General features: G+C 42.4%; 1 protein-coding gene across 2 annotated transcripts in view; it reads right to left on the bottom strand.

Moving 5' to 3' along the window:
- Positions 1-7843, bottom strand: part of dnm3b (dynamin 3b) — a 20224-nt gene extending 12381 nt beyond the window's left edge. Inside the window, exons 1-15 of one of the 2 annotated variants that reach the window (XM_042103463.1) lie at positions 7514-7843; positions 6923-7216; positions 5727-5800; positions 5331-5480; positions 5007-5210; positions 4134-4232; positions 3822-3982; positions 3403-3545; positions 2924-3059; positions 2749-2816; positions 2289-2427; positions 1978-2064; positions 1669-1739; positions 1305-1356; positions 589-606 (exon numbers count right to left, since the gene is read on the bottom strand). In XM_042103463.1, coding sequence (XP_041959397.1) covers positions 589-606; positions 1305-1356; positions 1669-1739; positions 1978-2064; positions 2289-2427; positions 2749-2816; positions 2924-3059; positions 3403-3545; positions 3822-3982; positions 4134-4232; positions 5007-5210; positions 5331-5480; positions 5727-5800; positions 6923-7083 — 1563 coding nt within the window. In that variant the 5' untranslated portion in view covers positions 7084-7216; positions 7514-7843. The remainder of the gene's footprint in view (positions 1-588; positions 607-1304; positions 1357-1668; positions 1740-1977; positions 2065-2288; positions 2428-2748; positions 2817-2923; positions 3060-3402; positions 3546-3821; positions 3983-4133; positions 4233-5006; positions 5211-5330; positions 5481-5726; positions 5801-6922; positions 7217-7513) is intronic. The other variant, XM_042103468.1, reaches the window with a different exon arrangement.
- Positions 7844-13193: the final 5350 nt, after the last annotated feature.

A 13193-nucleotide genomic window follows, 5' to 3' on the forward strand; every position in this document is an offset into this window, starting at 1 on the left:
GAGGAGGGAGGAAGGGATTAAAACAGCTGGCAGTATCAGCTGGCTAACATTCACAGAGAGCACAAGTGGGTATTACAGCTTGGGGAACACCAGCAGGTCAACTGGAGTGTGACCTAACAGCTGTACAGCTGGATGCACACTAGGGAGAGGACTCTAGGGTAGGATGCTGCGGCCATATTAACATGGAGAACCATGTTAACAAGATTTTTTCCCCCTCAAAATTGACCTCATAGCATGTGGTACATCTAAGGCTAATCCCAAACAATAGGATTGTGAAAAAGTAATAATCTTAATAGTGATGCACGCACGCAACTGTAAATGTCCAAAACTAAAACCACTTGTGCCAGCTAACACACCTTCAACCAGTGGACATGGGACAACATTCTAAAAACACAACAGCTCTATAAATTAAACACACACAGGGACATGACAAAGGTTCTGTCAGGAGAGGATTCTCTCATCAACTGAAAAACTATGCAGCATCCTAAATTGACCACTAGAGGGCGCATCGACACATTCTCCAGCATTTGTGGGTGTGGGAGTGAGCGAGGGAGCGGCCCAGGATGTCCTGGCTGCCTGCACACTTACCTGGGTGCCCATGCCGGGCTGGTGGAGAAGGAAAGCTGATCAGACAGGTTGTGGATGGCATGCATGCGGGCAGCGTGGTGACACACAGAGGGATGTTTACAAAGACATCTGAACACAGCCTGGGCTGAGCCGACGTCAACAAAATAAAGAACAAAAGAACTTCCACCATCTCAATGAAAAAAGACTGTAAATCAAACTAGAGAGGATGGATTAAAGCCAAAAAATGAAAACACAGAGAATAACAGAATTCAAATGTACATTCAGAATGTATTAAACATGCCTCAAAGAAATGAGAAATAATTCAAATTAAAAAAAAAAATCAAATAATAACATGGGTGCATGTGGTATAAAATATATACCACAAGGACATCATATACATGATGACAAAAACAGATCTGACTGATCTGACAGATCTGCTGGCGAGTATGTAGTTTAGACACTGGCAAAATAAATGAGCTCCCATGGAAAAAAAGGGGCAGAGTTGGCTAAGCAAACAGATTTTAAACTCCCAATCTCACCCTTAATCCGAATAAAAGCAAACGCTAACCTGATCCCTGCTGATCTAACCATGCCTAATTCTGTCGATTCGGCCAACTTTCAAAAGTCACTCTGTCCTTAGGCCTTCAACGCATTCAACCAACACAGAAACACATGTACTTTTCTACCACTGGACTAGTGCTAACGCACAAGAACTCAAAACGACATGCCTCATTTACCTGGTTGCCTGCGGAGCTCTTGTTGCTAGCCTGGCTACTCCGCTGCTGCGCACTGCAAGGCGAGAGCAGAGAGGGGGAGGGAGAGAAAGAAGGGAGAGGACAAATGAGAGGAGTGTCATTATTCTGTGACAAGTCTCAGAGACTGCCAGGCTTTTACATAAGCCCTCAAGAGAGCTTCTGCTCATGAAAAATCAATGCCAATTAGCAACACTTTCGCTGTTCCCATGTGTGTTTTGACGTTGTACTGCTATTATTTCTGCACTGCTATATCCTTATCCATAAAAGTATCAAAGAAGTACACACATGTGACCAGAGTCCAGTAGTGTTTTAGACGTTTTACAGTAAATGCTGACGTGACACCTACTTGGCAAAGCCGATGAAATCCTCATGGTTTGTATTGATGTAAGAGAGCTGGATGTCAATAAGCAACAAAACCTGAAAACAGAGTCAGGTAGAGAGATTATCTCTTCACAGAATGTGCAAAATAGATTGCCAGAATATCTCGCCATTGTGTGCTTTGCAAATGACTGGCGGTTTATGGATTAGGGACTGTGTGTGTGTGTGTGTGTGTGTGTGTGTGTGTGTGTGCGTGCGTGCGTGCGTGCGTGTGCGTGCGTGTGTGTGTGTGTGCGTGTACAGTATGTGTGTGTATGTGTGTGTGTGTGTGTTCTACCTGATCCTTGGCCCGACTTTCTCTGTCACGGATATGTGTAGTGACAATCCTCTCTGTCTCCTCCCTGAGCCTTGGGAAAGTGTCCAACTGAGAAGGAGAGGAAGTAAACAGATGTGAACCCACTGCTTATACTCTGTCCATGAACTGCAGCATGCCTCAAGTATCAATTCAAAACCTTAGATTAACTGGGATTACGTAAAACACTGAATGTATTGAAAATCCTATCAGAATGTCCTTCACGCGAATGTATTGAAAATCCTATCAGAATGTCCTTCACGCGAGACTAGCAGCAGACAGGGAAACAACGATACCTTATTGCTGCACTGGCGCACAGTGTTAATAAGCTCTTGGATGACCAGGTCAATGCACTTAATGCAAGGCTCCTTTAGCTTCACTATCTGCTTCTTCACGATGGCCTCGAAGGCCATGTCTGGAGTAAACAGTCCTGTCCTAGAATGAGAGATGGACAGACAGAGGGAGGAAGCCGGCAGGAGAGAGGGATGAGGAGGAGGAGGTGACATTAACAGGTGGCATTGCTGGAACTGGACAAGAACTAACATTGAGTAAACCTTCCATTGCAACCTTGCATGCTAAAAGGCCTTCCAGGCTAATTGTCCTTGAGCTAACCATTACTGTCCTTCACTGTCAATCACACACACACACAAACACACACATACACACACACACACACACACACACACACACAAACACACACACACACACACACACACACACACACACACACACACACACACACACACACACACACACCTGATTCCGTGAATGTTCTTAATGGCATAGCTGATCTCGCGACGCATGTCCTTGTCATCACATTCCATCTGAAAACCAAAAGCAGACAAACAGTGTATGTTAATGGTAAAAGAAACAACAAGAACTAATAAGATGAATGGCTGACCGAAGACAGTTCTACTCAGGCACTGCCCACCTTGACCAGCTCAAAGGGGAAGCGCTCATGGAAGATGCGGTTAATCTTGGCTCCTCCGGACAACTCCACCGTGTCCACCTGATCCCCTGAGCCCTCAATGCGTTTGTCAAAGTCCACAGAGAACTGCTGCACCATCCTGCAAACAAAGCCACACCACACTGTCAATGATCTGGTGCCTTTTTCTGCACAAAGAGTCGGACTCTCTTTGACTCTCAGATATGTTTGCCCCTTGAGCGCTTTGTGTCTACTGGACTGGTGGATATTGAGTTGTCATTCCTTAACCAAGATCACTGACTATACAGGTGACTAGCTTGGAGAGCACAACAATGCCTCCAAATAGACTTTAATACCAAAAACAGCAGCATGGCCTGTGCTCATAGTAGTTGCAAGATCCAGATATACAGTGCAAAAAAACCCCATAAAAAATAACTGAAAAAAGATTCAATCAACTAGCTAAGCCAGAGTGTGGGGCTACTCACTGTAGGAGGGCCTTGGTCTTGCGGGAAGGGTCATCGGGGCGAAAGTGGCGGTACTCCTCTGCCTCTTTATCCAGAGAGAGCAGCTGCGACTGCAGCTTACTCCGGAATGCTGGGAGCGTATCTCGGATGTGATTGGTCAGTTGCTGATAAAACCAAAGGAGAAAAAACGTGTGATGAATTCATTGTTTAGAAAGCTCGGGCTAGGCAAAACCAGCTTCCATCTTCTCAAGCTACCAATGTATCCTGAATCATGAATAATAAACAGCAACCATAGCCATAAACCTGTCAGCCTCGTGAGGAAAATTCAGAAAAGTATTTACTTAATTTACTTACTTCATCATGTATATAGTTGAATATGATCCACACACAAGGCTTAGGTCTGATACAAGTACACCCAGAGATCTTCCTTTTCCTCTTACCTGATTGAGCACTTTCTGCAGGTAGGGGGTGCCCATGGTGCTGGCCATGTGTCTGTAGGAGGGATGGGAGAGGAAGAACTTCCTCTCAGCCTCCATGGCAGCTTTGATGTCCTTCTTGCCTTCAATGTCCTTTTGACTGCGGTTCACCACACCAATGTAACCTGAGAAGGGGGGAGAAGAGCACAGGGACAGCACAGACGGAGACTCGTGAGCATCTCATGAAAAAGATAACAAAAAACAAGAAATATAGGAATGAATGATCCAAAAGTAAAAAAGAAAACCAATTGATTCAATTCTACAAAAAGGCCTCACCCCTCCTCAGAGGTAGCAGCCTGTTCTCCAGAACCTCCCTGGCATCTGTGCCCTCGTCCATCAAATCCAGCTTGGTGATCACGCCTATGGTGCGAAGACCTGTACACACAAGAGTCATGAGAACAAAATGATGCTGCACACTCCACACCCAGCCATGTGTTGACATCACAAACCAAACACAACCTACTGTCCTACTGGCTATATACAAAATGCAAACACTCAATCCCTATCATCTACATGAGTAATTCTCAATTGGGCTTCTCAGCACTAAATCAGTTTACAGTACAGTACAGTAGCCTTTCTCAATGACTATATTTACATGGACATTCATATTCCGATATTAATCCAATTAAAACAATCTTCCGAATAAGACGCTGCCATGCAAACAACATTTTCTGATTGCCTTAACCCGAATAAGGTCATAGTTAGAACAAGCGATAATCAAATTCAGACATGTAAAGTTTTCTGATCTTAGTCGCATTACTGAGGTGTGTTGCCTACGTACGTATGTATGCGTACACCTTCATTTCATAATATCATCCTATTCGAATTTTCAGTGCAGAAATGTCTACAGAATCAACCGACTTTGCTAGTAATAATCGGAATATGTTATGCTACATGTAAACGGAAATATGAATGGAATATTCTATCAACAACGTTTATAAACCCCATAATCACAGTATTGTCTTATTCTGAATAAGGTCAATAGTTGAAATATTAATGTCCATATAAACATAGTCAATGACAAGGAAAAAATTTACCAGACATGCAACACTGTATGACTAGAGCAGGCTGTGTGATCTAAAGGTATAGTACAGGTCTTTGGCCAAGAATACATTTATCTCCCACCGATGGGGCAAATTGGCTCCTCACCCTGGGGGTCAACATCTTTGGACAGCTTGAGGGCATCTGAGTTGGCCAGGTCAGTGTTGGCAGGTGTGACGGCCAGGATGAGGCAGCTCTCTTTGGTGATGAACTGCATGAGCATTTCCCTGATCTGCTGCTCGATGTCTGCAGGCTGGTCCCCCACCGGCACCTTTGTGATGCCGGGCAAGTCAATCAGAGTCAGGTTGAGCACTGGGGAAGAGGGAGAAGCACGTTAGCATTAGCGATGTTGGTCATGATGTTTTTGCATGCGTAACAAGCTGTGTATTACATGCACATGACAGGTAAACCTGAGAGAGGAGAGATCCTTACCATGAGGGGAGTACACCCGCAAATTAATGGGGACCGGCGAGATGCCCTTGTTGGCTCCCGTCACACGGTCTGTCTCGTTCTCGATCTCCTGACGCACCTCATCAAAATCTGTGAACTTTTTTCCTTTGCAGTGGAGAAATTCTGCATATTCTGCACATACAAGGAAATCATAGAATTTAGTATTCAGTAATATGATACTAATGTTATGAAAAGTGTGTGTGTGTGTGTGTGTGTGTGTGTGTGTGTAAGTGAGACAGTGTGGCAGAGAGACAGAGAATGAAATGAACCAAAAGAGAGGGTGTGTTTTGCTGCTAGATACACTAAACTAAAAAACTAAATTAAACTAAAACGTGATTTAGTTCATCAGAGTTGGGTTGTTGTGCCCAGTGTGTGTACCTGTGGTGGCACTGATGAGCTGGAGAACCAGGGGTCGGCGAGTGACAATCCCAGAACCACGGGGCAGGAAGTCCCTCGGGTAGTGAGTAAAAACAACAATTTAGATGATAGATTATATTAAAGGCTAAACATTCAAGGTAGCACTGATATAAGCTAGATAAGATTGCTATATTTATTCATGGCTGGGTAAATCAACTGAAACAATTTAGAGCTATTTATTCATCTAATCAGAAAATGACACTAAAGATGCAATTGAATTGTCCCATGTTTGGGCAAAATGTCACTACATATCTTTCTATCCATTAGTTAATGAACAAATCCTTTTAATGTAAGGTGTAGACCATAACACGTCTTTATCCGTGCCTATTCATGTCTTTTTTCATGCCTACTCCGTGATTATAAGACAGTTGGCGTGCTTAGAGGGCAGGGGTGTCCATGAGTATCTCATTCAGACAGCACTCTATTGATTGCATTGCCTCCTATAGACTGAGGGGACGGGAGACCACAGGTAAGCGCAGTGAGAAATGCCATAGCACAGCATGTGGACAACTAGTGACTGATGGGGCTTAGGGAGACGTTAATAGCCTACGTCTCTAAACCCGACCGCAAGCCTCATAACAATACACAGACAACAAACATAGGCTAATGGACTTTAGTGGTCTTATTAGCAGTTTCAAGTAAACATTTCATTAAACGTTTTTTTTTAAATTAATGACAAGCTACTGACCGGCGCATTAAATGACAGGCTACATTATACTTCACAGGAAGGTCAAAACAGTAAAACCATGTGGCTGTTTAGATGTGTTTAATTTGGAATTAAATCTAAACAGCGGCAGCCTTTCACGCAGTCTTTTCTTGATCTTATTTGACCGTGACGCCATCAGAGACCCTGCTGATAATGCACAGGGGAACTGCTAATGAAGCTACGACGATGGCAGTGTAACCCATATACTAACTCCCTTGACATATTCATGCAGTGTAGGACCGGGTTAAAAATAAGCCGTTGTAGGAAACTCGGAAAAGAGCAGCCTGTGTGTGCTCTCGCGGCTTAGCAAGGAGACAGTTCAGAGAGAACCGTTTCTATTGGATTAATTGAAGGCTCTGCTAGCCTTCGGATTACCAACCTAGACCAGTCACTTCGCTGTCATACATTGAAAAATCATGTGTAATCGTCGGTGTGCTTAATTGGTCCTTACTTTCCCACGAAGTTCTCCAGTACAGAGCTCTTTCCGGCGCTCTGCCCTCCGACCACGGCGATTTGTGGCAGGTCGAGGTTGCAGCTCTGGCCGATGCTACTGAATGCATCTTGGAGTTTGTTGACCAGGGGGATCAGATCCTCCATGCCTTGGTTACCCATGGTGCTGGCCGAGTGATAACGCGAGGTGCGTGGGCAGAAAGAAAGGATGCAATGATATCTTGGTCCAGGCTACCGAGGTGGTGGATGTGTAGTCATCTAGGCGCACACTGTCCTAAACCAACGGTTGATTCAGCTGAAGACAGATGAAGAGAATATTGCGCAGTTGGTAGCCACCGCGACATTAACAACATTTTCAAGGGCATTGGGGAGCTTTGGTGTTACATAGCTAATAATGCGCTCGGACATAACGCATAATACAGACTAAGCAATATGGCTTAGCCTACTATGTGAGAACAAACAAATTGTAGTGGCCTACACAATGATATATTAAAAATATGATGGGTGATGCGGCCATGTCACTCGTCTCGAGAGCGCTGTGTCATTGTCGTAATAAATAGACGATGCAAGGCCTAAAACAAAATAGCCTTACCGTTGCCTCTGTCCTCTTGACCCGTTGTGATTCTCCTCTGCAGTGCTGGGCGACGAAACAACAGGCAGGTTTACCAAGAAGCTTATCCGATCTGGTATTTTCACGGAATATATTTCGCACCATCACCTGCCTGTCTCCTCGTTGACTTTAAATGAATGGCCTAGCCTACTGGTAGAATCGTATTTTCATCGATTCGCGTAGCTACATCTGTGCGTCAGGACTTCATCCTAGAGCCATTTTCACCAATGACAGATTAATCTTTCTTTAACGCAGCCGCACTAATTACAATGTAACGCTGCACAGCGCGAAAGAACTGACGCGTTATGTAACCAATGCCAGGAGAGCTGTAATGATGAGGCAGACGAAGAGACACCCTATAGGCAGAACACACAACATAACAAACCCGCCCCCTCCTGTTTACATCGTGCCATCTTCATCGTGACTCATGATGCTACATCGGTGCGTTATGCGTACACCGCAGAGCGACCAGCAAAAATATTTTCGGTATTTATATTCTGTCGACTTAATGTAAATTGCTGTTGGATACATATGAATCCTTTTGTCATTCAACAAGTAGACACTTGGCCGGTCTTAACAGTGATGAGAGATATCTGACCACAATATCTACAGGTATTTCACTCCATATCATCTCAGTAGGACTCACTAGGTGGCAGTGTTAACACAAAGATGAGGAAGTGCTCACATGTCGGGGTGTTGAGGAAATTACTCCATTAGCCCTATCCATAGAAAGGGTTTACATTTGTTTTTACCTCTAAATGATAAAAAGAACACTCTGGGGGAAAATCCCTCATTTAGCATCACAAACAATAGCAATTCTTTGCTCTTAGCTTTTTACCTCATACAACACTGTGATAACTGAGAGTATGTACCCTTCTGCATGCATTCATATAAAACCAATGCAATGGCCATTTCACTTCAGTTATTCTGCCTCAACCTCTGGGAAACAGAATAATTATTCAGGGAAATGGTTTACATGACACAGATGCGTCACAGAAGATGGCCTGTCTGTATGATGTCAAGGTTCTTGGTGTCCAAAATAATCAGGGTCAAAAATGTATGTTTGCAAGTCTACGCCAGTGAGGTGCACATTAGGTCAGTTCTTTTTTAGACTCAAAGTGTTTAGGATTTCAAAGTGGTAATTCTACCCAGGCAGACACTCCCCAAGATCAGTGGAACTGCAGCTGTATTTCACAGAGGACAGATGTAGGCTGTTTGTCACAAAATCTTGTTTTTCAGCCCCCTAGATGCATTAGCCCCTACTTTACCTATAGCTACTCTCCCCTGTTCTCAGTCCTACCATGGTCACACAGTTTTATATTAGATATACTCCGCCCTGGTCTCTCACCACATAAAATGCAGCCAGTTGGAAACGGAAGAGTCAGTCATAAGGATGGGTATTTGCTGTTGTGGGGACACCCATGGATATGCAGCAAACATACATCAAATGTTTTATCAAAAGTTAATGCAATGTCACTTGATGAATTTTAAAAAAAAGTGGTGGTTTAGACCATATGGCAAATGTAAATATAAAATGGCTTCACATTTTTGTACAGTACACAACCAAAAGTTATGTAAAGATTTGCATCTTTCAAACAAGAAGATATGATTCTCTCTTCTAGAAGCTTTATCCTCTCTGTTTCATGGACATGGACACTTTAAAAACAGTGATGATAAGTCCACATGCATGCTCTGGCTTTGTAAAGGGCTTTTTGTGTTGTTCATACTGTAGCACGTGTCACAGAGCATGGCATGGTCCCACCGACTGCTCTATTGATTCACGTGTAGAACACATTACTTTTAACAGCTCCCAATTTCATCATAACTGAGTGCACAAATACATTCTCCTGCTTAACTGTCAACTTTGGACGTTTTGTTTCCTAAATAAGGTGAATGTTGTAAGTGTTGTGTTCACCATGTAAGTTTTTCTTTACCAGATTTGTATAGCTCTGTTTAAGTATAAGTATCTGTGCACCATGCCTGTTTGTTTATGAGTAAAAAAACATGTGTTTTTATAGCATGGGTCTTTGTCACATGGTAGAGACAAATGGCAGAACATCACAATACAAACACAGGTGTGTGTGTGTGGAGGAGGGGGGTGCAGTTCTGCATCCTGCGTGATCCAGTCTGGACATGCTTCTTTGCTTTGTGAATCTCTAGAGCAGACAAGGGCTCCTGTACAACTACGAATGTCCGGACGGCGCATCCTGTCTGGGTCACCAGGGTCGACTGCAGTTCTCATCAGAGAATTCACCTCTGTAGAGACTCCAGCTCGGCCATTTCACAGTCCATCAATTCAGCCCCCGGGGCAGAAGAGCCCTTACAAATGCACGCATGCATGCACAAATATTATTCTAGTGCTACTGGAGGAACGTGAGAGAGGAGTATCACTAGTAGTTGACGACTGATAAAATTGACTGTTTTAAATCATTTATTTTAAAGTGCATGACTTATGTCTATGGATTTTTGTGTTTTATATGTTGTTTGTACTGTATGTACTGTATTAGTTTTTGTGGTTGGTCACAGTGTGTTTGTTTTCTGAAGTCAGGCTCCTTTCTGCAGTGTTAGGGCCCAAGGACAGCAAGTCATACTAGCTGGAATGATCGGGTTAAATTAATTTGTGACACATTGTACTGTACATTAGGAGGTGTAAGAGTCTACATATTTATCAGGAATGATTTAGTTTAGTGTATTAAGTTTATTTTTACAGGGGCCGTGTACAAAATGCATTAATCACATAGGGGGAAAAGATGATATGTACCAGATTTAGCTACCGGTTGATCTCCATCTGCAGTACCCGGTGAGAATGCTGATATCAGAATTTATAAAAACTTCTTGTGATGTTTTTATTTATAAGTAGTTTATGTCCTTATGTCCTGTTTTTATTTCATTCAGGTTTGCATTAGTCAGGGTGTGGTTTTTAAGTGTGGTCCACGCAAGCTGGGACAACCAACACCATCAACAGTAAGATGCAACACACACACACACGCACGCACGCATGTTGCAGTGGTGGTATGATGTTAATACATGATGAGATTTGATGAAGTGTTTTGATGAGTTAAATAAACCCTTTGATTGATCAGCATCATTGACTGAATTCCTCTCTCTTTGGTAGTGAATATGACTTTTCAGGACATTTGTTGCAAATTCGCTCTGCCTTGCTTGACTAGGTGTGCCTCTAGGAAAACGTTAAATGCCAACAGGCACAAAAGGATAGAGTCGGTGATTTAACTGGACTGATAAAAATACAGCTGGATTTTCAATCAGCTTAAAGAGAAAGAGGGAGTGATCCATTGTGGGTATTTTAGGTAATATATCACATTTTTATCTAATAGCATCATGGGAAACATACAGAGAGAGAGAGAGAGAAATTGGTGGGGATTTCAACAAAGGAAGCAAGAGCAGCTTGTTTTTGAACATTTAAATGAATAAAACAGTTGGACATTACATAATCTGCACATGCACTCCTCCCTGTTCTTGCTTGCAACTATGAATGTGACATTGATACTCTGCCCAGTCATAGAACAAAGTTTGTACACATGTGCACATGGATTACAAGCGGACACAAGCACATTCTCACAAAGATATTACCTTCAAGGTAGAGGCAACACACCCTCATGCTTATAGACTCATAAATATGGTTTTAAGACAAGTCCCTTTCTCCAGCTGGGGAGTTCTTTACCGTTATGACATAATAGGGACTGTCAGAGCTTGTCTACACTGTACTGTGATTAGAAAGTCCAGTGCCTGTACTTACAGAGCCACTTACCCACAGATGAATACAGGGAAATACATAATGTTTAACTGAAATTCCATACATTTAATATGTAGCTTGCCTACTGTAAAAAAAACAAAAAAACAAGAAAGTGTTGGAGGAGAGGAGTTGCTCAGAAAGACAGTTCAACTGGGTTTGTGCATGCCCTGATCATGTTTCCATGGTGACTTCAACAAAAACCTGTGCCATTGCCATTGAACAACAGCATTGTGTCAGTGGGATAAACAACGTTCCAGAAACCCTGTTCATTTCCTTGATTATACACCTGGTTGATGCATATACCAGACAGCCTGTAATTCATGAAGCAAAATCCATTCACACACCCACTTTATTCTGGCAGGGCAAAAAACAACCTGCTGTTGGGTCACCACTGTAACCTGTGAAGGGGTAGTTTCACAATCAGAATAAGTCCTTGACATGAAGTCTTAATTATGTTGACACAAGGATCAATAATAAACACAACAAATATTGTAAAAATATTCAGCCTCATATGGATGGTGAAAAACGACATTTCTCTTAGATGTCCACTCCAACAGACCAGTAGCATTGGATGTATGCATATCTAAGACTTGTAAATGACCAGTTGCCATAAAACATTTTTTTCTCCTTCAAACAATAAAGATTAAACAAAAGAAACGAAAATAATTATATTCAAAGAGGGTTTAATTTATAGGCCTTGTGAAACGAATTGCTTACCATTATTGTGAAACCAGATTAGTCCCCTCATGGTATACACAATGCACAGTGTCTCAGGTAGATTCAATAGGCAGTTAGAAAACCAGCACACTTTTAATCATAATCACCATAATCATGAAGCACGACACATTGAAATAACTGCCGAAAGCACATTTGAAAATGGACAAACATTGTATTTTAAGACCCATTAGCATTCCAAACTCATAAGCACAGCCATTTCTATAATGACCATGTGCAGGGAATGGTGGTCAGAGAAAGAAGCCTTTCATAAGGCAATGGTTAAAGTCGCAATAAGTCAGGCCAGCACACCGTTAACTACAGTCTTGTACAACATTCTGGAAAATTGATCACATATGTTGAAGCACTAGTTACACACCTACAGTATGTGCACTGAATGATTAACATGTTTTCCAAAGGTTTTACAGCATATCACTAAATACACTAAAGACATCACTAGAATCTATCTGCAGCTAGCTTCAATCTGTGCTAACTGTACAGCTGGTATTGGTGGTCAAGTTAAGTCTACTGCCTTTTAGCTAATGCAGACTTTAGATTAAACTCCTTACTTTCACTTTAATATTATCCACAAAGTTGATTCAGTTCAGTGGTGCCATCATCTTGTTCATGTGGAAGAATGTAGAATGTGGAAGAACAGACAGCCATATTTCGGCCTAGTGGCTGTTATGCTTTTGTAAGGATACATGAATGGTGAAAAAGAGTGACGGTCTTTGAGATAAAGCAGCAACAATCCAGTGTCCTTACCTTTACACAAGAGCCATATTACATAATTACATCAACCAAAAACACATTTCTTCTTACTCATCTGGGGTCAAACTAATAATGTCTACCTTTCATCAGCTGGAATGGAACTAGTAGTAAAGTATGGGCTGTGATGCATGGCCTATAATGAAGACAGACATTTATATCCATTTCCTCTAAGAGCCTCAATCTCTTCTGGGCTCCTTTTTTCATTGGTCACCTGACCAATGCCTACACACCTGGATTTCTGAATCACATGCCCATCTTGAACAGAATTGGGGAGGAGAAACAAGATTAACAATCCTTCACCACTTTTATGACTGTAAGAAAAATCCAGTGGTCTCCTTTTTAGAGTGGTAAGCACAAGGACTGTGTTGTGCGCCTGTGGAAAATTCCTTCTGAGCGGGAAGGTGGCTTTCAGAAAACGCTCAA

This window comes from Alosa sapidissima, chromosome 1 (genome assembly GCF_018492685.1).
Source record: "Alosa sapidissima isolate fAloSap1 chromosome 1, fAloSap1.pri, whole genome shotgun sequence".
Taxonomy (NCBI): Eukaryota; Metazoa; Chordata; class Actinopteri; order Clupeiformes; family Clupeidae; genus Alosa; species Alosa sapidissima.